Source organism: Trachemys scripta, chromosome 3 (assembly GCF_013100865.1).
Source record: "Trachemys scripta elegans isolate TJP31775 chromosome 3, CAS_Tse_1.0, whole genome shotgun sequence".
NCBI lineage: Eukaryota > Metazoa > Chordata > Testudines > Emydidae > Trachemys > Trachemys scripta.
The window spans coordinates 65,816,528-65,843,697 of NC_048300.1; the positions used below are offsets into that span (position 1 = coordinate 65,816,528).

At 42.4% G+C, this 27,170-nt stretch overlaps 1 protein-coding gene across 1 annotated transcript; it reads left to right on the top strand.

Annotated features, from left to right (window-relative positions):
* The first annotated feature begins 634 nt into the window (after window positions 1-634).
* Window positions 635-25,174, top strand: QPCT (glutaminyl-peptide cyclotransferase). The gene is made up of 7 exons (XM_034764965.1): window positions 635-935; window positions 11,176-11,322; window positions 14,787-15,068; window positions 19,750-19,926; window positions 20,488-20,587; window positions 21,294-21,410; window positions 23,191-25,174. The coding sequence occupies exons 1-7, from the start codon at window positions 765-767 to the stop codon at window positions 23,334-23,336; spliced, it is 1,140 nt and encodes a 379-aa protein (XP_034620856.1). The 5' UTR covers window positions 635-764; the 3' UTR covers window positions 23,337-25,174.
* Window positions 25,175-27,170: the final 1,996 nt, after the last annotated feature.

Sequence of the window (27,170 nt, forward strand, 5' to 3'; positions counted from 1 at the left end):
TATCCGCAAAAAGAACAGGAGTACTTGTGGCACCTTAGAGACTAACAAATTTATTTGAGCATAAGCTTTCGTGGGCTACAGCCCACTTCTTCAGATGCATAGAATGGAATATATACACATATATATATACATACACATACACACACACACACACACACACACCATGAAAAGGTGGAAGTAGCCATATCAACTCTAAGAGGCTAATTAATTAAGATGAGCAATTATCAGCGGGGGAAAAAAACGTTTGTAGTGATAATCAAGATAGCTCATTTCAGACAGTTGACAAGAGGTGTGAGAATACTTAACATCTCCACTCAAAAATAACTTCACGAACCCGTCCACAACTCTCCTCACTTTTCCCAGTGAGAAACACAAGCCCTCAGAGCCTCATTGTAACCCTGGAGGAAAACGTCTCAGAGGGAACACATGGGAGAGAAGGGACAGACCATCCTGCTGTAATCGCTGCCTGAGGGTTTGGGGATTAGTCACACGCAGCACTCCTGATGCTGCTGACGTGGTGCTAGAGACAGGGCTCATTTCACAAGAAAATGTAACTGGGTAAGGCTGGGTAAAGGGGTAGATGCTGCTGAATGAATCATACATAGAGTCAGGCGTCTGCTCCTGCAGCAGACCATTGGGAAGGCTCCCCGCAACCCCTCCTCCAGCACTGCCCCTCTTCCCCCCTCCTACCTCCAGATCCGTAGTCAGGCAGAGGGAGAAGGGGAGGGGTGGACTGCAAAAGAAACTGCTCCAGCTACTGACTCATGCACAGGAAGACGGGCAGTAGCAGCTGCAGAAGAGGGATGGCAGGGGGAAGCAGGCGTACCAAGGCAGCAGCATCCTTCTGCCTGGCCTGGGCACTTTACCTGCCAACAGTCACCTTCTCTCAGCTGGCAGATGGGAGGGAAGCCAGAGTAGACTGGACACAGGAGAAGGTGGGTCACAGTTGTATTTCACAAACTGGTTCTTGTCTTCTCACCCCCACTTAAATGCAGAGTGGGGCTTTGGCATATGTGGGTGTGGGGAGGGGAGATCAGCAGCTGAGCTGTTGAATCCAGGCCTGCCTCTCAGTCTGGAGGCTTCTAGAAGAGGAGTTCAGATTCAGACAGACACTCTCATTTGATCCCTACTCCTTCCTTATAAGAGACACAATGGCATGAATTGCATCTTTGTTGTGCAGCCTGTGGCTGGGATCAGGGCTCTATCTTCAGTGTAAGAGCTCCGGATGGGATAATAACACAGTGTGGGTGGATGGGCTAAGTTCTCTGAGCCACCCACAACGTAGAGATCAGAGTAAATCTTAGCTTGTTATTATTTAGAGAGCACTGTGAGCATACATAACGCAGACTCAGACAGGTAAAGAGAACATGGCCTTCATCATAATTTAATGGCTGCAGATAATTCTTTTCCTCAATGTATTATGGTGATATGAAATTCACACTAACCTAGCACTGGCAACTCAACAAGAGAAACATTTTGCAGAGAATTGTTGAACTTGAAAAAAAGAGACAAAATCTAAGACTGTTAAGACTGCAGAAAATAAAAGAGAGAGAGAGAGAGAGAGAGAGACACTATAATTAAAATGATTCAGAGAGCATTATATGTTGGTCTGAGGAAATGAAGGTCTCTGTTAAAATAGTAAATTCTGTCTAGCATGGAAAGTACAGGTAGGGACTATAATAGATAATGACAACAGAACTGCTGCATAATTATTTGGGGAAATAAGATAATATTAGCATGTTTTGTTTCATCCAGAGTTATTTGTGTTTCTTAAAAAAACATTGTGTAAACCAATTACAACAATAAGATCTCAGGATTAATACTTAGTGAGATAGAATAATACAGCAGTAAAAATACAGGCAGACACTCAAACCATAACAGTTATTTGGCCTGATTACACTAGTCTACAATTTTTGAGAAGTCATCTGCTTCAGAGATAAAATGTGCTATTTATTATGTATTTTGATGTGCTGAATTAAAATATGACAATTAAAACAACTGATTGGCTACTGCTTCTAAGATATTTAAGTTTTTACATTTTATGTCTATGTATATTGTGTAGATAGTAGCGTTTTAATCATAAATTGTAAACCTAGGTCTTTTCATGTGTTTATGGTTGCTTTACATGATGATATTTCACCTGTCCTGTTTATGTAACACTTTAAAAATCAACAAAAGGGTTATATAAATAAAATTTATTATGAAACAAAAGGCAAAAAACTATTATGTACATAGTTTAGTTCTATTCAGTGTCTACTTGGGGCTTCTTGGCTTGTCTCTTGTATTCATTAAATGGAGCATCTCTTGTCACTGTCCAGCAATAGTCTACAAGCATTGATGGGCTCCATTTGCCCTGATAGCGTTTCTCCATTGTTGCAATGTCCTGGTGAAATCGCTCGCCGTGCTCATCGCTCACTGCTCCGCAGTTCGGTGGAAAAAAATCTAGACGAGAGTGCAAAAAATGTATCTTTAGTGACATGTTGCAACCAAGGCTTTTGTATGCCTTGAGGAGGTTTTCCACCAACAATCCGTAGTTGTCTGCCTTGTTGTTTCCGAGAAAATTTATTGCCACTAACTGGAAGGCTTTCCATGCCGTCTTTTCCTTGCCACGCAGTGCATGGTCAAATGCATCATCTTGAAGTTCACGAATCTGAGGACCAACAAAGACACCTTCCTTTATCTTAGCTTCACTTAACCTTGGAAATTTTCCACGGAGGTACTTGAAAGCTGCTTGTGTTTTGTCAATGGCCTTGACAAAGTTCTTCATCAGACCCAGCTTGATGTGTAAGGGTGGTAACAAAATCTTCTTTGATTCAACAAGTGGTGGATGCTGAACACATTTCCTCCCAGGCTCCGATGACTGTCGGAGTGGCCAATCTTTCTTGATGTAGTGGGAATCTCTTGCACGATTATCCCATTCGCAGAGAAAACAGCAGTACTTTGTGTATCCAGTCTGCAGACCAAGCAAGAGAGCAACAACCTTCAAATCGCCACAAAGCTGCCACTGATGTTGGTCATAGTTTATGCACCTCAAAAGTTGTTTCATGTTGTCATAGGTTTCCTTCATATGGACTGCATGACCAACTGGAATTGATGGCAAAACATTGCCATTATGCAGTAAAACAGCTTTAAGACTCGTCTTCGATGAATCAATGAACAGTCTCCACTCATATGGATCATGAATAATGTTGAGGGCTGCCATCACACCATCGATGTTGTTGCAGGCTACAAGATCACCTTCCATGAAGAAGAATGGGACAAGATCCTTTTGACGGTCATGGAACATGGAAACCCTAACATCACCTGCCAGGAGATTCCACTGCTGTAGTCTGGAGCCCAACAGCTCTTGCTTTACTCTTGGGTAGTTCCAAATCCCTGACAAGGGCATTCAGTTCACCTTGTGTTATGAGCTGTGGTTCAGAGGAGGAGGATGGGAGAAAATGTGGGTCCTGTGGCATTGATGGTTCAGGACCAGAAGTTTCATCCTCTTCCTCGTCTGACTCAAGTGAGAATGATTCTGGTGCATCAGAAACCGGCAGTCCTTCTCCGTGGGGTACTGGGCGTGTCAAGGCTGGATTCCCACTTTGAACTTTAGGGTACAAATGTAGGGGCCTGCATGAAAACTTTTAAGCTTAACTACCAGCTTAGCTCTGGTCCGCTGCCACCATTTCCCAATTGGATTCCCTCCCTGGGAAGCCTTGAGAAACCTTTCACCAATTCCCTGGTGAAAACAGATCCAAACCCCTTGGATCTTAAAACAAGGAGAAATTAACCATTCCCCTCCTTCCTCCCACCAACTCCTGGTGAATACAGATCCAACCCCCTTGGATCTAAAACAAGGAAAAATCAATCAGGTTCTTAAAAAGAAGGCTTTTAATTAAAGAAAAAGGTAAAAATCATCTCTGTAAAATCAGTATGGAAATTAACCTTACAGGGTAATTAAACTTAAAGAGCTCAGAGGACTCCCCTCTAGTTTTAGGTTCAAAGTACAGCATACAAAGATAAACACTCTAGTAAAAGGTACATTTACAAGTTGAGAAAACAAAGGAAAACTAACACGCCTTGCCTGGCTATTTGCTTACAAGTTTGAAATAGGAGAGACTTGTTTAGAAAGATGTGGAGAACCTGGATTGATGTCTGGTCCCTCTCAGTCCGGAGAGCGAACACACTCCCAAACAAAGAACACAAACAAAAGCCTCTCCCCTCCCCCACCCAAGATTTGAAAGTATCTTGTCCCCTTATTGGTCCTTTAGGTCAGATGCCAGCCAGGTTACCTGAGCTTCTTAACCCTTTACAGGGAAAAGGATTTTGGAGTCTCTGGCCAGGAGGGATTTTATAGTACTGTACACAGGACAGCTGTTACTTTTCCATTTATAGTTATGACACGCCCCCCAAATCACAGATAGTGTTGGACGTTTGGTTCCACACTGGCTGTGATTTCTTCCTGGAGTTCTAGGAGAAAACAGAGTTAATAAGACACATGTACCTTTAGACATATAAAGGTTATATAATATTATTATAAAAATAATATTATATAATGATTATATAAAAACTAACAATATGTTTTATTCCAAGAACAATTGTTAACCAGTTAACTCTGGGAAACTTTCCCGGGAGAGTGCATCAGCCACTTTGTTAGAAGCTCCTGAAATGTGTTGTATTTCAAAATTAAAATTTTGGAGAGCTAAACTCCACCGAAGAAGTTTTTTGTTATTTCCCTTGTGTGACGTTATTGATATGATCTGAGACCATATAGATCATTGTTGCAACCGAGGTCCTGTAGTGGCACGCAAATCTTGTATAAAGGGGGTCAAATGGGGTGTCTAAGACAAGGTTATGGTTTACTGGTTATGATTATGCTGTCTATACGTGTGTATCAATTTTGTAGTTGAAGTTATAAATATTGGCTCTATACTGTCTGTATTTCAAACTTATGCTATGCTGCTGGGTGACATCCCAGACAAACTGGTGTTAGCTCTGCCTAGCCTGTTTGATGGCTCATTAAGGACCATCAGCTATACAATGGACCCATTGAGAGAAGGCAAATATGCCTTGAGACTCAGCAAAGTATGCAGGAACTTGCCCATGTGACTCCAGACTCCATTTTGCTGTAATTTTCCACAGTAAGAACAAAGAGGTGTTCTTACACCTGGAAAAGACTATATAAGGCTGATGCCTCATCTCCATCTTGTCTTCAATCCTGCTTCATACCTCTGGAGGAACTTTGCTACAAGCTGAAGCTTTGAACAAAGGACTGAGGACCCATCCCAGTGGGGGATGTATTCCAGAGACTTGATTTGAACCTGCAGTTTATTCCATTGCTGCTGCAAGCCTGAACCAAGAACTTTGCCATTACTGTATGTAATTGATTCCATTTAACCAAGTCCTCTTAGTCTGGCTGGTTTGGTTTGCCTTAGAGGTGGAAAAAACCCCAGCCTTGGGCTGTAACTGACCTATTTGAGCAATTTGTCCTGAGTTGGCACTCTCAGTTGGGTTCCACCAGAACTGCATTGTCACACCTTGGCGGTATGAAGCCACTGTAGCACAGCATGGTCTGTTTGTAGTTGGAAACGCCGTCCCCAAACATATGGGTGTAGCTTTTCCAGTGCGTACACAATGGCGTAGCATTCCTTTTTGCTGATTGACCAGTGGCTTTTCCTCTCAGACATCAGAGGGATAGCCGTGTTAGTCTGAATCTGTAAAAAGCAACAGAGGGTCCTGTGGCACCTTTGAGACTAACAGAAGTACTGGGAGCATAAGCTTTCATGGGTCAGAACCTCACTTCTTCAGATGCAAGAAGTGAGGTTCTGACCCACGAAAGCTTATGCTCCCAGTACTTCTGTTAGTCTCAAAGGTGCCACAGGACCCTCTGTTGCTCCTCTCAGACAGTTTCTTACTGAGAAACACGACAGGATGGAATTCTTGATCCGGTTCTTCCTGCATTAAAACTGCTCCCACGCCTCGCTCAGATGCATTTGTGGTTACTTGGAACAGTTTGTCAAAGTCTGGGGCCCTTAGCACAGGGTCAGACATGAGTGTTGCCTTAAGCTGGTTAAAGGTCTTTTGACACTCATCAGTCCACTGAACTGCATTTGGCTGGTTCTTTCCGGTTAGGTCTGTCAGCGGGGCGGCGATTTGGCTGTAGTGGGGTACAAATCGCCTATAATATCCAGCCAAGCCTAAGAAGGACTGGACCTGTTTTTTAGACTTTGGAACCGGCCACTTTTGGATAGCATCCACTTTGGCCTGTAGGGGATTTATAGTTCCTCGACCCACCTGGTGCCCCAGGTAAGTTACTTTGTTTTGGCCTATTTGACACTTTTTAGCCTTAACAGTTAGTCCTGCCTGCTGGATGCACTCGAAAACTTTCCAGGTGCTCTGCCCATGAATCAGAAAAAATGGCCACATCATCCAGGTAGGCAACTGCAGATTCTCCCAATCCCGCTAGGAGACCATCTACAAGTTTTTGGAAGGTGGCGGGTGCATTTCGCAACCCGAAAGGGAGTACATTGAATTCATACACCCCTGCCTGGGTGACGAAGGCTGACCTTTCCTTAGCGGGTTCATCTAGTGGTACTTGCCAGTACCCCTTGGTTAAGTCTAAAGTAGAGATGAATTGGGTGTGTCCCAATTTCTCCAATAGCTCATCTGTGCGTGGCATTGGATAGTTGTCAGGACGAGTTACAGCATTTAGCTTACGGTAGTCCACGCAAAAGCGTATTTCCCCATCTGGTTTGGGAACTAGAACCACTGGAGATGCCCATGCATTATTAGAGGGGCGGATTATACCCATCTGTAGCATGTCCTGGATCTCCCTTTGAATAGCAGTTTTGGCATGAGGTGATTTCCGGTAGGGTGGGGTTCTAATTGGGTGAGCATTACCTGTGTCAATGGAGTGGTATGCCCGTTCGGTCTGTCCTGGAGTGGCTGAGAAAATGGGTGCAAAGCTTGTGCACAGCTCCTTGATCTGCTGTCGCTGCAGACGTCCAAGGGTCGTGGAGAGGTTCACCTCTTCCACGCCACCATCCTTTTTTCCTTCGTAGTAGACACCTTGAGGCCACTCTGCATCATCTGTTTCCTGGGCTGTAAACTGGCAAACGTTTAATTCTCTAGAATAAAAGGGCTTAAGAGATTTAACATGGTATACCTTAGGCTTTATGTTGGAGGTGGGGGAGGCTATGAGATATTAACAGCTCCTAGGCGCTCCTGGACCGTGAATGGTTCTTCCCAGGACGCTTCCATTTTATGGGCCTGGAGCGCCTTTAAGACCATGACTTGGTCTCCTACTTTGAAGGACCGTTCTCTGGAATGTTTATCATACCAGGCCTTTTGCTCTTCCTGAGCATCCTTTAGGTTTTCTTTAGCAAGGGCTAAAGAGTGTCGGAGGGTGCTTTGTAGGTTGCTTACAAAGTCTAGAATGTTAGTTCCTGGAGAAGGCGTAAACCCCTCCCATTGCTGCTTCACCAACTGTAATGGCCCCTTAACCTCGTGGCCATACACAAGTTCAAATGGTGAAAACCCTAAACTGGGATGTGGTACAGCCCTGTAGGTGAAAAGCAACTGCTGCAACACTAGGTCCCAATTATTGGAGTGTTCATTTACGAATTTACGTATCATGGCCCCCAAAGTTCCATTAAACCTCTCCACCAGGCCATTGGTTTCATGGTGGTAAGGGGTGGCAACCAAGTGATTCACCCCATGAGCTTCCCACAGGTTTTCCATGGTCCCTGCCAGGAAATTAGTTCCCGAATCTGTAAGGATGTCGGAGGGCCAACCTACCCTGGCAAAAATGTCTGTTAATGCCTGGCACACACTTTTAGCCCTGGTGTTGCTTAAGGGTACTGCTTCCAGCCATCGGGTAGCAAATCCATGAAAGTCAGTACGTACTGCTTTCCTCTGGGTGTCTTCTTTGGGAAAGGACCCAGAATATCCACAGCTACTCGCTGAAATGGGACCTCAATTATGGATAGTGGCTGGAGAGGGGCTTTAACCTGGTGTTGGGGCTTTCCCACTCGTTGGCACACCTCACAAGACCGGACATAATTAGCAACGTCCTTGCCCATTCCCTCCCAGTGGAAGGACTTCCCCAACCGGTCCTTGGTTCTGTTCACCCCAGAATGGCCCCTGGGATGATCATGGGCTAAGCTCAAGAGCTTTACCCGATACTTAGTGGGAACTACCAACTGTCTTTGAGGATGCCATCTATTTACCTTCAGCTCTGCTTTTCAAGCAGCTAGATGGAAAAAAAAATCTCACTGGCTTTTGGGTTTAAAATGATCTCACCGCTCTGCCACCATGTCAAGGCTGTATTCCCACTTTGAACTTTAGGGTACAAATGTAGGGGCCTGCATGAAAACTTTTAAGCTTAACTACCAGCTTAGCTCTGGTCCGCTGCCACCATTTCCCAAATGGATTCCCTCCCTGGGAAGCCTTGAGAAACCTTTCACCAATTCCCTGGTGAAAACAGATCCAAACCCCTTGGATCTTAAAACAAGGAGAAATTAACCATCCCCCCTCCTTCCTCCCACCAACTCCTGGTGAATACAGATCCAACCCCCTTGGATCTAAAACAAGGAGAAATCAATCAGGTTCTTAAAAAGAAGGCTTTTAAATTAAAGAAAAAAGGTAAAAATCATCTCTGTAAAATCAATATGGAAATTAACCTTACAGGGTAATTAAACTTAAAGAGCTCAGAGGACTCCCCTCTAGTTTTAGGTTCAAAGTACAGCAAACAAAGAAACACTCTAGTAAAAGGTACATTTACAAGTTAAGAAAACAAAGGAAAACTAACACGCCTTGCCTGGCTATTTACTTACAAGTTTGAAATAGGAGAGACTTGTTTAGAAAAATGTGGAAAACCTGGATTAATGTCTGGTCCCTCTCAGTCCCGAGAGCGAACACACTCCCAAACAAAGAACACAAACAAAAGCCTCTCCCCTCCCCCCCCCAAGATTTGAAAGCATCTTGTCCCCTTTTTGGTCCTTTAGGTCAGATGCCAGCCAGGTTACCTGAGCTTCTTAACCCTTTACAGGGAAAAGGATTTTGGAATCTCTGGCCAGGAGGGATTTTATAGTACTGTACACAGGACAGCGGTTACCCTTCCCCTTATAGTTATGACCGGGCGTATAGCTGATGGAATGTTTGGATAATACACAGTCCACTTTTTCTTCTTTGACACACCTTTCCCAACTGGAGGCACCATGCAGAAGTAACAATTGCTGGTATGATCTGTTGGCTCTCTCCAAATCATTGGCACTGCAAAAGGCATAGATTTCCTTTCCCTGTTCAACCACTGGCGAAGATTTGTTGCATAAGTGTTGCAGCATATATGTGGGGCCCACCTCTTGTCCTGATCTCCAATTTTGCAGTCAAAATAAAGGTGATAGGCTTTCTTAACCATAGGGGTTATACTGCGCTTTTGTGATGCAAAAGTCACTTCACCACAAACATAGCAGAAGTTATCTGCACTGTTCACACAAGTACGAGGCATCTCTGCTCACTTTGGCTAAACAGAAATGTGTCCCTTTGCAAAATCAAACACTGACAAATAAGAGAGCACGACACTGTATGATTTCTAGAGCTGATATAGGGCAATTTGTTCAGCAGAGTGATGTAAGCTTCGTTATGATTGCATCATCCATGACTTCTAGGAATAACATGATGCAATTCATATCATGTATGACGCAATACCAGCTTCAGATTGCATCATTCATTGTTTTGCCTAAAAAGCAAGTACTGTCCAAACCCAGTCATAGATTTATTTATAGATCCAGTCAAAGATGAATTTTAGTCATTTCTGGTTTAAATTTAAATCCCTTCCCTTTATAACTCACTTATCCTCCGCCATTCCCAAGTCAAGGGTCGTATATACTGACCCAATAGCATATCTTGAAAACTAGAGGCAATCAACAATTTTAAGCATCATTTTCGTTCTCAGTGACCTAGAATTAGTAAAGTTCGACTCCATTTATTTCAGAAGCATTTTGGCTGTAGAGCAGTGTTATGAAACACTAGCATGGTTTCTTCATGCAGAAGTTATTTGAGCCACATGAAATATAATAGATCATGGAGTTTCAAGGTTAATTTAATCAAGTGTTCCAAGACTTTCAAATGGAAAAAATGTTCAAGACCCATTTTGAGTTGATCATAAAGAATCTGAGCCTGAAGTTCATCTAGAATTGACTGACTTCTAGTAATCTGATGTAACATCCAGTGATGTATAGGGCTGCAGTCAAAATTTACCAGGCCCAAGACAAGATGACAAGTGAGGCTCCCTTCTGTTCTATTTTTCATTAACTTTCTCTTTGTCATCTTCTCACATCCTCATTTTACCACTTGTTTAGTTAGATTTGTTTTAATTATTTTACTTTTTTAAAAGAGGTCTGTGCCCAGTAGAATTCTGATTGGCTCATCGTCATGTATTCATATTTATCTTTCCAGATATAACCCATGGGGCAACACTGTAGGCCACTGAGCAAGTATCTAACTGAGGCCAAGTCCACTGGTCATTACAGAAAATGCTGAGCAGCATCAGTGCCTCTCTCCAGCTCTTTTTCTCACCATACATTTTAAGTCAACAGAAAAACAAGTTATCAGGAAGTTAAGAAAACAGCCTGGCATCAACACATGGGAGCACAAGGAGCAGGAGCTTTTTCTGGGGATACTGTACACTTCAAAAGAACACATTGCAAAGGATTACTGGACTATAAGAAGTGGAAGGAACTGCTTTGTTATCCATCACAGAGGGAATAAAGGGTCCAGCACTCTTTGCATTCCCTGAATGATGGATCCCCAACCAGGTGGGGTGGGTGACGCTGAAAGGTTGGTTTAGGTGAGAAACTTATCTTAGGCCCTGTGTACACTAGCACTTATGTCGGCAAAACTTTTGTTGCTCAGGCATGTGAAAAAATGTGAAAACTGAGCACATTCAGTCTAGCAACCAGTGAGTTACAGAACTGCACAATGCCATTTTTAGAGTCACTTTTGAGAGAAGAACCACACTCGTAAGGGGTTGTTGTCCATATTACTGGAGGATGCCACAGTAAATAGGATTAGCACTCAATATGTTGTTAATATAGTACAGTATGTTATTTGCATTCTATAGCATTACATTTGTCATACTGAAGAAAACAACACAAACTAACAGATAATAGTTGCCTCTTTTTCCTTCTGCAGTACTCCCACCAACCAAGTATTTTAAATTTTTCTGGTATCCAGCAAGTTGCAGCACACACAGATGTTTCTCAAATGTGGCAAAATGATCTGCATCCTATACTGATCGAGAGATACCCAGGATCACCAGGAAATTATGCTGTGCGTCAGGTGAGACTACGTCCTCTGGACACACTAAGGATACCATCTGTTTGTATTCTGCTAGTGCCCTCAAATGTATAAGGCTCTGGCCACCCATGTGTGGAGACACATTTGCTGCATTCAGTAAGACCACTACCATCAGAAGACTGAGAAAGGTCATCCATAAAGACACAACGTCAAGGCTGACAGGTCCAAAACTTAATCTACTTTAAATTCTATTCCCTAATTTTACGCAGCTCCAACAAGTATTACGTATAAAAGAAAATCAGATGTTAAACATATATTTAAATGAAAGAGTACTCCATGTAACCTAAAATCAACCCAGCAGGATGTCTTTGCGCTCACACAAACATGCCATGTTTGCACAGTTGCCCTTGGAACTTCACATGGAGGGCAAGCCAAATGTCTTCCCTGAAGAGGTCTTGCTGGTTTTGAGGAGGGAGGGCTTACCGAGTTGCCCCAAAGATCTAGCTGTAGTGGTGGGTTGGACCATGATGCAATTTGACATCTTGCCTGCTCTGGATTACTATAGCTTCTCAAGAAGCCACAGTGTTTTTAAAAGGTACATGGGACCAGGACTCAGGGCTTCCTTTGCTGGTCCTTCCACCTATTCACTGTGCCACTTGGGGCAAGTCACTTTACCTTTCTGGTTTCAATGACTACATCTGTAAAGTGGGGATGTCAATTATTCTCTTTCTCAGAGGAGTAACATGATGCTTAATTCATTAATGCTTGTAAAGCACTTTGGGAGCCCCAGAATAAAAGTGCTGTAGAACTTTGAAATATACCAGGCCTGCATTTTGCCCACAGTTCTAACTCCAATAACTTCAGGGGAGTTGCATGTAGTAGAACCAGGCCTAGTCTTGGTCACTCTTCTAGAAAAGTCCTGGGGAACTTTAGGAAAGGGATGAAACTATAATAAAAAGTTATATAGAAATCACTCTAAAAACCTATGGAATGTAAAGGGACACTGCTATCAGCAATCTAATCAGTTTCCAAAAAATGAGTTACATGCTGTTGGTGAGAACTGCTTTCTGCATCAGTTGGGCCATGATCTGAAGATACTGTTGAAGATGGCAGGAAGGTTAAAGAGAAGGACTCAGCCTTCACACACACAGTGCCATGACTGGCCAGATATTGTAATACATTAACTAGAGAGATTCAATCTTAGCTAGGTGACATTTTCATTATAATGGCCTTACTGATGGCCTTATTGAGTGAAACTACTTTTATATAGTCCATCTTCTTAAAATCAGCAATAAGAAGTTAAACAGCACCAGGCCTAGCATGGATCCTTGACTCCCGCATCTCCTGTTAACATTTTGCCATGTTGAAAACTGACTACTTACTCCCACTCTATTTTTTGTTGCTATGTTTATGTAAACAGACTAATCTAAGGGCTAGTTTGTAGCTAGTTCTGCAAGGGGAAAGGGCACAAGGGCTCTTTCCCCAGCCCACCTTATGCCCCTTTCAAGGACCAGCAAAACCCTAGTCCTTGCGCTACACCACCGCAAGGATCAGGAGTTTCCTGCTACTAAAGACTCTACAGGGGGTAAAGAGTGTTTAAAGGTGGGGTGTGACCCTATTACCCTTCCACACCGACAAGCTGAGTTGAATCTACACAGCAGGGGTATACAAACAGTGCCTGTTAAATGGTCTCTGCTCTAGGGTGACTGAGTCAGCTGGAACACCTCTTGGGATTCTCACCAGTGTGGAACCACTCTGTGCCCCCAACCAGCCATGCAGGCTGTGGCTTAACAGCACCACCATAGCCCATTGTGTCTAATAAATGAACTTTCCAATCTGTAGCTGGTGGAGTAGAAAAATGAAGCTTGTTTCAATGTCTGTGAGAGTCCATAGTACCCAGTTCTGAGGTTCCTGGGTGATTTACTGGCGGTCAGCCAAACTAAAGGAAAAAATAACAGAGCAGAGTCTGAGGCATGGTAACCACATGGCATGCTCAAGTAGGGGATTTTTGCTGCTATGGGTAACAACAATGTATGAAAATAAAGATCCTTATGACAACATAGAAACACTCTATCGTCAGCACAGAGAAGAGAGTTCTGTTAAAACATAATAGAGCAGCTGGGGTATCAAACCCATTCTGTGGAAAGGTCCAAATTCCACTTTTATTTCAGTCCGTGGGCCGAGACGTACAGCTAGGACTACATACTCCCCTCAATCCACTGCAGAACACCCACTGATGACAATGGTAGGTTTACAAACAGGACAAAATACTCGTTGCTGCATGAACTTTCAGAACACTACCCAGAACAAAATGGAAACCATTCAAGGGGACACTCTTGCTCCCACTGAAGTCAATGGCAAAACTCCCATAGACCTTAATAGGAGCTGGCTCAGGCTCTTAATGATCTGATAGTTTTTCCCCTTTAGAGGCTTTTTTCCACTATTTATCTAAATATAGAGAAACATGTCCTTGAGAGAGTACTTAAGAGACCAATAATAAAGATGACGCAGAACCCTCTGTACTGGATACATTTGGGGATATTTTAGAGGCAATCTTTCAAGGCAGGAAGTTGCCTAATATGAGTAGTCTGTTGTACAGGTTCCATTGTTTTCAATTTTGTCCTCACATTGAATTATATTTTGTGAGATTCCATTTTTGAAGTTAGTTGTTCTCCAGTGTTCTGTTCTTTGTGCAGTTTATAGAGAAGAGACTATTTAGTTGTTTCCTGTTGAACTCTTAAGCCTCATTCAAGTCACTTGCTATTTGTAAGGCACATTTCTTGTAGAAAGCAAACAACAGTATTATTTATTGGTACTGCAGTAGCGCCGAGAGGCTGCCATCAGTGATTATTATGCTAGGCACTTTACAAACATATACTAAAACAGGGGTTGGCAACCTTTCAGAAGTGGTGTGCCGAGTCTTCATTTATTCGCTGTAATGTAAGGTTTCGTGTGCCAGTAATACATTTTAACGTTTTTAAGATCTCTTTCTATAAGTCTATAATATATAACTAAACTATTGTTGTATGTAAAGTAAACAAGGTTTTTTAAAATGGTGAAGAAGCTTCATTTAAAATTAAATTAAAATGCAGAGCCCCCCGGACCGGTGGCCAGGACCCGGGTAGTGTGAGTGCCACTGAAAATCAGCTCGTGTACCACCTTTGGCATGCGTGCCAGAGGTTGCCTACCCCTGTACTAAAAGATAATCCCTGCCCCAAAGAGTTTACAATCTTAGCATATAACAAGAGACAACAGGGGAGAGGCCAAGCAAATGGGGTGAAAGTGGAGGAAGAGAAGTTAGCAGTGAAACAATGATGGTGATTATCACAAGGAGAACTCAGTCCATTAGCTGCTTAGCCACAGAAAATGCTTATTATAAATACAGTAGCCCTCGCAGAAAAATTAAAGAGCTGATATTGTAAACTAGCTACTGATATAGTTTGTTTGCAAACATCTGTTTGATGCTGAACAATATTAATGTGATTTTTGTGTGCGCGCAATTCCAGCATATCAAGCGCCGTATTCAAAGATTGCAGGCTGGCTGGGTAGTCGAAGAAGATACATTTCAGGGATACACGCCCTATGGATACCGAACGTTCTCAAATATCATCAGCACCCTTAATCCCTCTGCCAAGCGCCATCTGGTACTTGCTTGCCATCATGACTCAAAATACTTCGGTCCACAGTGGGATGGCAGAGTGTTTGTGGGAGCCACTGACTCAGCTGTGCCCTGCGCTATGTTACTGGAGCTAGCACGTGCCCTGGACAGCCAGCTTCAGTCAATTACGGTACTTGTTTCTTTTTCTCTTTTGCATGCTTCCGTGATAGCTGAGCCTTATGTGGCTTCTGTATTGTCATTCTCAATGATCATCGGCCTGATCTGTCTCCTATTGATGTTAATGGCACAACTCCCGTTGATTTTAATGGGAACAGAACTGGGACCCAGGTCTATTACTGTATAAGAGTTTAACTTCACATCATACAAAAAAAAAATGAGGAAGCATTGATAGATGCACAATGGTATCAGAGAGGTTTGAGCAATTCGATACATGCTATGGAAATGATACATTTTTACTTAGTTGAAGACAGGAGACTTTTTAAAAGATTTCTAACCACAGGATATACAGAACCATGCTTTTTAAAAGTAACCTAATAATGTCAGCTTTCAGGATATAGGATACATTAATAATCTGTTTCTAAGCCTGATGCCATTAAATGAATGATTAAACATCACAAAGAAACACAGTAACACTTCATAATTACATGTAAAGGGTGGATAATTTAATGGATCATAGCCATCGTCATAAACGCATGGATTTTAAGGCCCAAAGAGACCATTATGAACATCTGGTCTGACCTCTTGCGTAATACAGGCCATAGAATGCCATGTAGTAATTCCTGCATCAAGCCCAGTCACTCAAGAAGACATTGAGAAAGGTGTGGTGTATTTCTCTCTGTAACTGCTACGTCTTTGCTTTGTGTGTACCGCACTTTTAAATCTCTAGGAAGTCTACTGTTTTCTGAGAGAGGCAGCCATTTGGAGAGAGAAAGAGTTGCAGCAGCTTGTTACAGAGGAGATACATACACCATGTTCTAATGGCAACTTCACTTCTGTTGTTTTTTTTTCTTGTTGTTTTTCTTAATATGTCAATTATTCAGAATTATGTATGTGGTGGTCTTAGATTCTGGGAAGACATAATACAGGAAATGCAATATATATTAAGTTGTCTTCTCCATGTTGTTAAGAGCTGATTGAAATTGTGCATTGCAGGTGGCCCTAGCACCAAGAAGTTTCAGTGGCCCTAAAAAATCCAGGAGCTATGCTACATATTTTGGAGTGCCTTATCTACTATTTCACACATGCAGATATAAAACACTCCTGTAATAGATGTGCCTGGGTTTCATATGTAAAGCTGATCTTCTCTGCAATCTTGAAGTACAGATGATAGATTTTGATTTTGTGGTGTTCTGATGTGAAGTATCTAAGTAATCTAAATATTGTTTTTAGGGCTGCAATTGTTTCCAAAAAGTTGATATAGCACCTTGTAGTGCTAGTAGTGTATTTAGTGATTTGAACATTATGAAGTGTTCCAATATTTTTATCATAAAACTAAGTATGTTATATTACATATATATCCACTGGCCCTTTAAAGTGCTGCTGCCAGAGTTCCAGCGGTGATTTAGAGGGCCCGGGGCTCCCCGCAGCGGCTGGAGCACCGGGCCCTTTAAATCACCGCCGGGGAAGCCGGTCCAGTCTGGCCCGGCGTACCGGCTTACTTTCACCTCTGGATATAACGCGGTTTCACCTATAACGTGGTAAGATTTTTTGGCTCCCAAGGACTGCATTATATCAGGGTAGAGGTGTATTTCCCCATGGCATATATTAATGAATTGTCATTTAAAAACCTTAATTTTGCATGAACTAGCACAGTTGTTTATATAAACAAATCCTGGCACCAATTTAGAGGTTTGAATCTTTAGCAAGTACTAAGTCAGTATTTAATTTCAACTTTTAATTTAATGAAGAGACAGTATTTTAAATGTGGGTGAAATAATTACTTTGTACAAATGATGGCCTGTGAAATCTGTTAAAGTATTTTGGGATTCATCTGATGAATACATTATCTATGACCTTTTGACTCTACTTGTAATAGCATAATAGTCTATTATGTTCTCGGCCAAATCTATTAATATACAGTGACTTTGAGTTGTGATTTCTATCTCAATGCTCTTCCAATTTATTTATATTTACGTAAAGCTTAAAATACTCTAGTTCATAGATATCTTTTTACATTATTCAGACATGGAATATTTTAAGCAGAAAAAAACAGGCATAGATACTTCTTTTGTTAAAGTTACTTTAATTCACATTCTCCTGGTATATGTATGGGGGTGATTGAGCTCTGTCTTGCAGTGGAAAGAACAAAGGGGAGTAACTGAAATCTCTACAAAATAGCCGGTGTTTCACAGCGGAGCGGATATCAATATTGCCCTATCTAAACAAGGGAAATTTTCTAAGTTTCCCACCATTGTTTACCCTGGTTCAGTTCCATCAGTGGTAGCAAGGTTGGGAGCCTTAGTGCATACAGGGCACTGGATGCCGCCACCACCACCTCCACTTTTTTAACTCTGTTTGGCATAGGATTAGTGGATACAATGGTAAAACCACCAATGGCAACTCTCTAGACTGGGGTCCCAAAGTTACTAATATGGGTGGAACAGACCTGGTATTAGCAATGGTGGAAAATTTTAGGAAGTGGCCGCAGTGTAGACAGTGCCTGTGCTGGGAACATGTGGTGGAAGAGGAGAAGACATTCCACATGGATAGCTCCTTTGCAGCCCTAAATACAAATATCATCTTCTCTGCAGATGGCAGTCCCTTGATTTTTTTTTTTTTTTTTTTTTTTGGTGGCTGAAGAGGAAGGGTCTTTGTGACACTTTTCAGGATACCTGAGGTGTCCGGGGTGAATCACTACCACCTGCTTAAAGCAGGAGGGAGCCCTGTCTGTGCCCATCAGGGCGACGCTTCACAGCCACTGGCTGCTGGCAACACCACACCGCTCCACTCTGGGGTCTGTGAGCCCCTATCTTCCCCTTTGCAAGCTAACAATTTACATACCTCACTTTGTTACACTCGTGTGCCCAGTCTCTTATCTCTAGATGCCCGCAAGGCACACCAGTGGAAGCAGTGCACCCCAGTTTATCACTCTCCTTCGCACAAGTTGCTTATGTCTATAGTAAAACCAAAGTGAAGTTTATTTAACAGAGCTTAAGACTCAAATAAAAGCAAGTATAAGGGTTTGGAAACATAAGGTAACAGGTAAAAGAAAAAAACACAAAATACAAGCTATAGCCTATACTTATTAATAATTTACTTTCCTGGCTACTAAGGTATTTCTCATCCAATGAATTCGCTCTTACAGCATTTGTCCAGTCCAGAAAACTAGGATCCACCTTTCATGAGATATCCATTACAGAGGAGAGACTCTGCCAGCAGGGATAACAACTTGTGATTTTTCTTCATTTCTTATACAATGACAGACTACTGTTTCTTACCCCTGGTGGTTTCCTATTCAGAGACTTTTGGGGGGGTTCTTGTGTCTCTTCATAAATCCTCAAGGCTGCACCTAGTCTAGACAGTAAATACTGGGCTGGCTCCACGGATGTCCATGGTTCTCAGTGTTGACTGAGTTAGCCTCACATGGCAAGTTTCACTTCAACAGTTTTGAAACTCAATTTTAGTTATGTAGGATATTATTTCCTGTGCAAACATCACAAAATAACCATGAAAATCAGCTAGTTCTTAAGTCTCAGCAGAGCCCACACACAGCCCCCTTCAGAGAAATATTGAGAATTTGGTTAGACACAGGTCAATATACCTGCTTGGGTATGTCTGGGTCACAGTGTTCCCTTTCCATAATGTGGCAACCAGGGTCCAGATACCCCAAAGGGAGAACAGGGGGTCAAAATCACAAAGAGTAAGTAACTGACTCAATTGGTTGTGTACAGTGTTATTGTGTGTAAAAATATGCCAAGATATTTTATGAAAGCTTGTAATATTTTGAACTTGATGGTCTTTATGTATACAGATCTTGGCTATGAGTAAATGTATTTGTGTACGTGTAGAGCTGTGCTCATGATTTGTGCTGCAACATTTAGCTCCATCTCACAGTAGAGTGATGAAGCAATCAGGCAGGAAAGGGTTGCGTTCCCACCCAACCCTAAAGCACCTAGCATTATACAATCCAGGAAAAGACAAACGCTGAGTCATTAGGATTAGTGGGACAACATTAAGACATCCTGTCTGAAATTTCCCCACCCTAAATAATTAAGTCACCATGCCAGGATAGCGACATAGTTTTAAGGCACCCAAAGTTACAAGACAGGCGGTGACAGAACCCTTTACTGGTCTGGGTGAGCCCCAAAATGACACACATCTGTGCTTTGGTTTTAGGGTCAGATTAAGGCTGCACGTCACCCTGCAGAAAGAGAAATGTCACTATTTTAATGACTAATAGTGCCTTGTTCCTCACTGTTTTCACGAGACTCAGTACACACAAACATGACAAAAACCACAGCTCATTTATGAGTCTGCTTGCTGAGGCAGAACTCATATCAAGGATTACCACAAATGCTAATCTCAGATGACACTAAATGTTTCATCCACCTGGTTCTGTAGACCTCTCTCAAGTTATTGAATTCATCCTCATACAAGTCAGAGATGTGAAACTTCTAACCACCGACAGAGTCCTCATAAAGGAATTGTATCAACACAGGCTGCTTTTATGGCACATGACAGTCTTTATCATGATACCACCGTATAGGTATGGGAGGCTGAAGAGTGGCAGTCCTTTCATGTGAGTCGTTAAAAACAGACTACTCATGAGAAAGTTGCAGGATCAGACCCTGTATCAATATGTATTTCCACAGAAATTGAATGTGACATTGGCTTTTGACATTCCTCAACAGACCAGCTCAGCCTCCAGGCCAGATCTTTCACTTAAATTGATTTTCTTTGATGGTGAAGAAGCCTTTGTGCGGTGGTCACCTACCGATTCCCTCTATGGATCTCGACACTTAGCTCAGAAAATGGAATCTACTCCCCATCCACCTGGTGCAACAAATACAAACCAACTACAGAGCATTGTAAGTGAAAACTCCTTTAATTTCCAAATGAATTCCTAGTTAAATATCATACAACTAATACAAAGAACTACTGTGAAATCAGCCAAATTCCACCAAGAGAGAACTCCACCAGATAATGGGAGTGAGCATATGGGTTTTTTTTTTTTTTTTGAGAGAGAGAGACCTTACTTGCTTTCTGCTTCTCCTTCCTGTGCCACTTCAGCGTGAAAAGCAGGGACAACTGGAGGCAACTTGCTTTTATTTTTTCTGCAGGAAAAAGTGAGAGTTGCAACTGCTCACACCAGGTCTGAATCTGGCCTATTGCATTTTGCAAATCACGCTGCTCCTTTTTTCCCTGGTTAAAGGTGCTGTTGTATATTAAACCTCGCTCCTGCCTCTCATTAGCTCTCTTCACACATAGTGAGTTGATTACTGGTTCTTTGCTCAGAATTATTGAATTAGTGAAGTCAGAAGTAGCGAAGTCCTACTCTGTCACTTGTACTCATATTTATATGGCATATTATTTCCTTCAAAGACTTTTTAATGAAGCTAAAAGTTTTCATTTTTGTTTTACTCCTATAGGATCTGTTTGTGTTACTGGATTTAATTGGTGCTTCAAACCCAACCTTTCCCAATTATTTTTCAAACACTGCCCGATGGTTTAACAGACTTCAAGCAATTGGTAAGGAGGGTTATCCATCAAATAAGGGCTCAATCCTGAAAGCCCTCTTCAGTAGAGTCATTCCTCCCCTGGAATTCAACAGGAGTTCTTCATGCAAAGAGTTGTAGGTTCAGACTCTAAACTTGTGGTAACCACTTCCAATCAAAGCAAGTTATTAAAATTTTTAAGGTGCTTGTTTTTGGTAAAGTTGTCCTTGCTAAACTCCGTTTGTTTTACTAACACTTATGGGGGTTTTCAAAGATTTCACAATTTATTACCTGGTTCACATAATTCCATAGTTTTATGAACTGGAAATTAATTTTTCTAAAGAAATAAAAATAAAAATCTAACATTTAGCAGGATCTTGAAAACTGCTATGAAAACTCTAGTATACGTGTGATCTCTAATGAAATGGCCCAATGGGTAGCCTAGAAACCTGGGAGCCAGGAAACATGAGTTCTAAGATTGTCACTGTGGGACCTTGGGCAGGTCACATTACCCCCTCTGTGCTTCAGTTATCCTCATTTTACAGGTGGGGAAATAACAGCCATCTTCCTCCACTGACTGATGCCAGGTGAACACAAATAATTGTTTCCAATTGTTTTTCCCTCTTTGATGTGAAAAATATCCTATACTACACGAGAAAAGTTGTTCAGTTGACTATATTATTTGAAGAATATTTTACTGTCAAGTATAATTTAAACTTTGTTTCAATTGTGAATTTTAGAACGAAAGCTACATGGCTTGGGTTTGCTGAAGAATCACCCTTCTGAAAGGCAGTATTTCCGGGGTAACACCGCTCCAGGGTTGATTGAGGATGACCACATTCCTTTTTTAAGAAGAGGTACTGGAATCCATTTTAAATATTTCCTAATTAGTGTACGAGTTTATTGTAATTTCAGGGGCAGATGCTTATTTTAAGCAAGTGAGCATTGTGTATAGGCCAGCATTTGCTAACCTAGCTCCTTAAATCTGAGGCTCCTAAATACATTTTCAGAGGGGCTAAGCACCACTGATCCCAAAGACATTTCATAGCAGTAGAACACAGATCTTCCTTTTCCAAAAGCACAGCTCCCCACCATCTGAGCTCAAAGGAAGCTCAGTACACACACTAGCCAGTTTGTTACAGCACAATTGAGACTAGTGAAATAATCTCTTCTTCTTCACCTTGGCATTTCACAAGCATAAAAGGGGAACTTGGCTTAGAGATTTGATTGAGCTGATGTCGAGAGCCTTAGACAATCCCAGAAACTTTTTCACTGGGTTCTCTAGTGTTTATTCCTCCCTACTTTAATTATGAGGCTTGTACTAATCCCCAGCCTGCTTCTGTTGCCACTCTTGTGTGTTCACTCTAGCCAGCTGCAGGGCTTTGGCAAATGCAAAACTGGGGTTCAGTCCAACCCAAGCTCCTCTGAAGGTCAGATCATGTACAACTGAGTAGGGTGAGGAGCACAGTATGGTACAGCTCATAGTTGAAGAAAGCAGGGCAGGTGCCACTGAGGCATAGCCAGTTAAACACCTTCCATGTGTGAGCTATGGCAAGGATACCAAGAAGTCCCAGTGAAAAGGTGGAGAAGAGCCACTATAGTCACCAGACACTGCAGGTGACAAGCTCCTCTAACATCATGGGTAGGAGGCAGAGAGAGGTGCATCTTACCTGTTTGCTTTTGGGGAGCTGGTAGCAGTGTGAACCAGGGGGTGGTAGGGAACAGGATGGGGGGAGGGGAAGAGTGGTAGGTGGAGAATAAATTTCATTGTCCCTCCCACAACCACTCCCACTCCTCCAATGGCTTGGTGCCTGAGGCTTTCACCTAACCAGCATTACAGAGCCATCATGCTGGGAATTCTGGTTGCTTAGTGTAACAAAGCGTGCTCCATTTTACCAGGCAGTAATGGGGTAGGTAAGGCATCCCAACCAATCCCAATCAGGGAACTGAATAATTGCTATGTAGAACAGAGCAAGGCTAACATTGCGCTACAATAGGCCCATTCAGGGTTGCCCTGGGGGAAAGCTACAGTGGCTACAATATGTCCTCCGCAGCTCTCAGGTAAGCACAGTAGGAGCATGACTGCAAGGCTGAGAGCTGCTGTGACAGTCCAACCATACCTATTCTCACAAGTATTTTTAAAAAGAGTGCTGGGAAGGAAAGGAGACTAATTTTAGGAATCCTTTAGGGGTAGCTGTGTTAGTCTGTATCCACAAAAACAACGAGGAGTCGGTAGCATCTTACAGACTAACAGAAGATTCCCTTCTCTTCGTGTGTCAGTATATTTATGCCTGCATCTGTAATTTTCACTCCGTGCATCTGAAGAAGTGGGTTTTTTTACTCATGAAAGCTTATGCCCAAATAAATCTGTTAGTCTTTAAGGTGCCAGACTCCTCGTTAATTTTAGGAATTATACAGTTTAAGTGGTGAGCTTCTGTAGTCACAAGCTGGGTAAGAGGAACAATAGAAGGAAGCTCTAGAGATACCAGCTTGTTATGGAGTCACTATATTGAGTAATAGTCTGACTATAGCCCTGGATTCCAAATGACTTGGGTGCTCCACTTGTACTGTAATGCTTGCTAATTTACTCACCCAAAAGGCCTTTGTGCTACCTTCAAATTCCTTCCTCTCTTTCAGGGGTTCAAATTCTTCACTTGATCCCATCCCCTTTCCCTAAGGTGTGGCACACTATGGAGGACAATGAACAAAACCTCAACAAACCCACCGTTGACAACCTCAACAAAATCCTACAAGTGTTTGTGCTGGAATATCTCAATCTGTGATAGCACAGTGGCTCTGAAGCACTGCTCTGTTTTAAATACTGCTACCAGCCCCAAGCATCAAGTTCTTAATCATCTCTCACCACGAGAGAACTGTTATGGAGAGCACTAAAGTAAAGCATGATGTGATGACAACTCTTGTTAGTCAGAGGTCAGCTGTCTTTGGCTTCATAGTCCAGTTAAATCAGATTAAAAATGCCTTTAAACAATAATTGTTTAAAAATGCCTTTAAAACGGCCTGGAAAGAACCTGGTCCTCTACATCTGACCTGAGGAGAGAGAAGGGAAACCTGAATTTTTCCATGTCACTATCAATGTTTTTAGTCTAGACATTAAAACTAAACAAAATCCAGATCCTGAATGCAAATACTTCCTAGTTTAGGGTTTAGCTGCATTTTTTATAGAGTGAATAACTTTTAAAAGTCCAAAGATGGAAATTCAGAGCTCATTACCAACCATAAGTGTTCAGATTATGTCTGTTTTGAGAATGGTGTGAAGCTACCCCACCCCAGAAGGAGCTTCCAGAATTCCTGGCATGCCGAGGGAAGCACACCTTAAAACAAAAGATCATGTGCTTAATCCCCATGAAGCAGAGAAAGGACCATAAATATTGTCTTCTTCCTGTCCTGTCCTTTGTGAGGTGGTAGGTTTGTGCTCAACGTGGGGGCAGGAACTACACCTATGCTCTGCCCTTGCACAGGCATGAAAGAGAAGAGTGGCTATTGGGAGGGTGGCAAGGGGGAAGAGCAGAGTTCCTGCACACACTGTGCATCCATGCAAGAGTCAACCACAGTTTGTCCCAAAATAAATAAGCCCTTGCAGAACCCACCAGGGAGTGGTGGTATTGCAGCACAAAGCAAAAGCAGAACTCATCACATTTTAATTGTGTGCATTTTTTAAAACTACAGGATTTTTAAATACAATGCAAGCTGTAGACTAGTGGCGCTAATGAAATAAGCATTAGAGTAGGTGTAAGGTTCCAAAGAATGAGAATCTAAAAACCACACAATGAGGAGCAAACAAAAACATCCCAAGAGTGATAACAATTGCCATGGCACTGGTCTGTATTTTAGATTTTATACAAATAAGCTTTTCTAAAGCTAAGATCAGTATTTCCATAACTTCAAATTCCAATAGAAACTTTAAAGGCACTGAACATTCCCTTGCAGTGTTTGTAACACAAAGTTGCAGCATTGTGCTATTATGAGAACCTGAAAATGAAATTTTGATCCTCTATTTTCATTGTCCAAGTTGAGAGAAATGCACAAGGTAAAAACAGCACAAGATGGATTTTAAAGAATTTTCAATTTTAATAATTTAAGTCACTGTTTGTAACAAAGGCAAGATTTTTTTAAATGAGATTTTTAAATTTTACGTCCTCCTATTTAAATGCAATAATCTGGATGCATTTTCTAAAACAGAGCACAATAAACTTAAACACTTGTTTATCTAATTTTAAAGTAAATGTACAATAAAAGTTGTCATATTAAATAAAAATTATTTGGAGTCATTGCTAGTATGTGCATGTTTTACAGGTTATGAGAATAATTTTAAGTTATAATCATTTGAGGTTTGAACATTAATAAGGTTACGCTAATATCCAAGCGGTATGTAAGACACCTATACAATGTCACTAGGCAGAGAAAAAGTATTAACAAAAGGGAAAGGTACAGAAATTGTCATGAGTTTAAAGGCTTCTAAGTTATTAATTTTTAAAAAGTGGTTTGTTTGCTGTGGTTTCATGCTCTGTAAGGCCTCTGAAAATAAAATGTATTGGCATTTGTAACATGTATGACATATGTGGTTAGATGCTGTTACTAAGAAACTGCCTGAAATTATAAATTCCTACAAGTCTATTCATTATTTTACACTAACTCACCCATAAAAATGTACTCCCGTCTGAAGTGTGACCTACAAAATCAGTATGGCGCACGTAAGGGTCCCCACTGCTCCTGAGAAAAGTGCTACACTTTTATTCCTGTGTCACTATCTGACACCACCAGCTTTCTGAAGTGTCTGAGGTTTCCTCTGGAAGGTAAATTTTTATTCACTTTGCTAAGGGTGACCATATGTCCTGTTTTGACCGGGACAGTCCCTTTATTAAGTCCTGGCCCGGCTGTCCTGACTTTTTTGGCAAAACTGGGCATTTTTCCTGTTCTCTCTTGCCAACTGATCATCAGTTGTCAAGAGCAAATGGGACAAATGCCCAATTTTAGCAAGAAAAGCGGGATGCCACCCCTAGCAGGGCACGGAGGAACATGGAGGAACGGAGGGGATGACTCGGGCAAGTGGCTTGGGCCAGTCCAGCCCCACATGAGCGGAGAGAGGGGTTGGGCAAGCAGCTTGGGCTGGCCCCGCATGGGCTGAGGGGTGAGTGGTGCAGACCAAGGGGGATTAGCGGCTCAGGCCAGCCCCATGAAGGTGTGTGTGGGGGAGCAGCTCAGGCCAGCACCGCACTGGGTGGGTGGGGAATGACTTGGGCCAGTGCCTGACATCAGTGCCGTGCAGGGGGAGGCACGCAAGGCTTGGGCCAGCCTAGGAGAAGGGAGGCCTCAGGCTAGCCCCAGGCAGTGTCCCTTTTTCCCTTTGCTACCAGCTCCCTATTCAGGGCCTGAACTGAAAGGCACTTAGCAGACATAGATCTCATTGACTTCAATGGGTTGCAATAGCTCAGCTCTGGGGAAGACTATTTTTGGCCATGACAAGACGGTCCAGTGGTTCAGGTGACACTCGTCCCCTGGGCTCATAAGAGAACTAGGGACCCTCCCTAAAGAGTTTCCAGGCCCTAGGGCTCATCAAAAGAGGCTTACCTGGAATGGCACAAGTCTCAGATCCAGAATGGAGGAAGGCCTCAGCAAAGATGGTCCACAGTGCAGCTGGAAGAGAGCAGGTGCTGGAAGGTATGAGTGACCCAGAACACTTAAGAGCCTAGACGGCAGCTAAAGGCAGACTTAGCCAGAGGAAACCCTAAACTGACTGACAAATCAAAAGCACAGTTTGGGGTGGGGGTCTCATTGGTCCAATCAAACAGACACCCAGAGAAAAAATACTTGGTAGAAGAAAGTCAGGGTCATCACTTACCATTCCCTCAGAAAACAAATGGCAGGAGGTTGGTGGTGGAGCCAATTCAGAGCACATTGGAAACTGAGTTCATCTTTGTATAAAAGATCTGGCATCTGGACAGCATCTCCCCTTCCCTATCTGCATGACGAATACTGTGTCCAGGTGGGACACAGCAAAGATGAAGAACTCCAGGCCATCTGCTGATCCACAACTTGTAAAACTGCTGTTGGACATCCTGCTTGGATAGAGCTGCTACCAGTCAGTCATCTAAATATGACAGCTCTTGAATCTTTGGTTCCTGTAGGGATGCAGTGGCCGCTACCAGAGCCTTTGAAAAAGTGTGTGTGGTGCTGGTTATAACAAAGAGGGAAAAGCACTAAGTGTCGTTACACAAAGGATCTCTCTGATGACAATGTATTACTTAACTTGTATTGCAATGAGTAATGCATAGGAGCCCCAGTTATGGAGCTCATTCTGGTAGGAACTCTATCCACAAACAAAAAAAGACTGTCCAAGAATTTACAATCTCTCAGATCCAGTCAGGCCATACAATTTGCTTACTTCCATTGCAGCACTCACTGCCCTGTGAGATTGCATTTGGAGTGGATTTACTGGTTAAACCAGAATCTGCTAGGTGGAATCCTCCCAGTCTCCTCTGCACAACAAAATACAGTCCACACAAACCCTGCATGTCATCCTGCTGGGGCAGCAGTCTCATGGCCATGAGAGTGAATACAATTAAAATCAGCATTTCCCATTTAACATACACAGATAC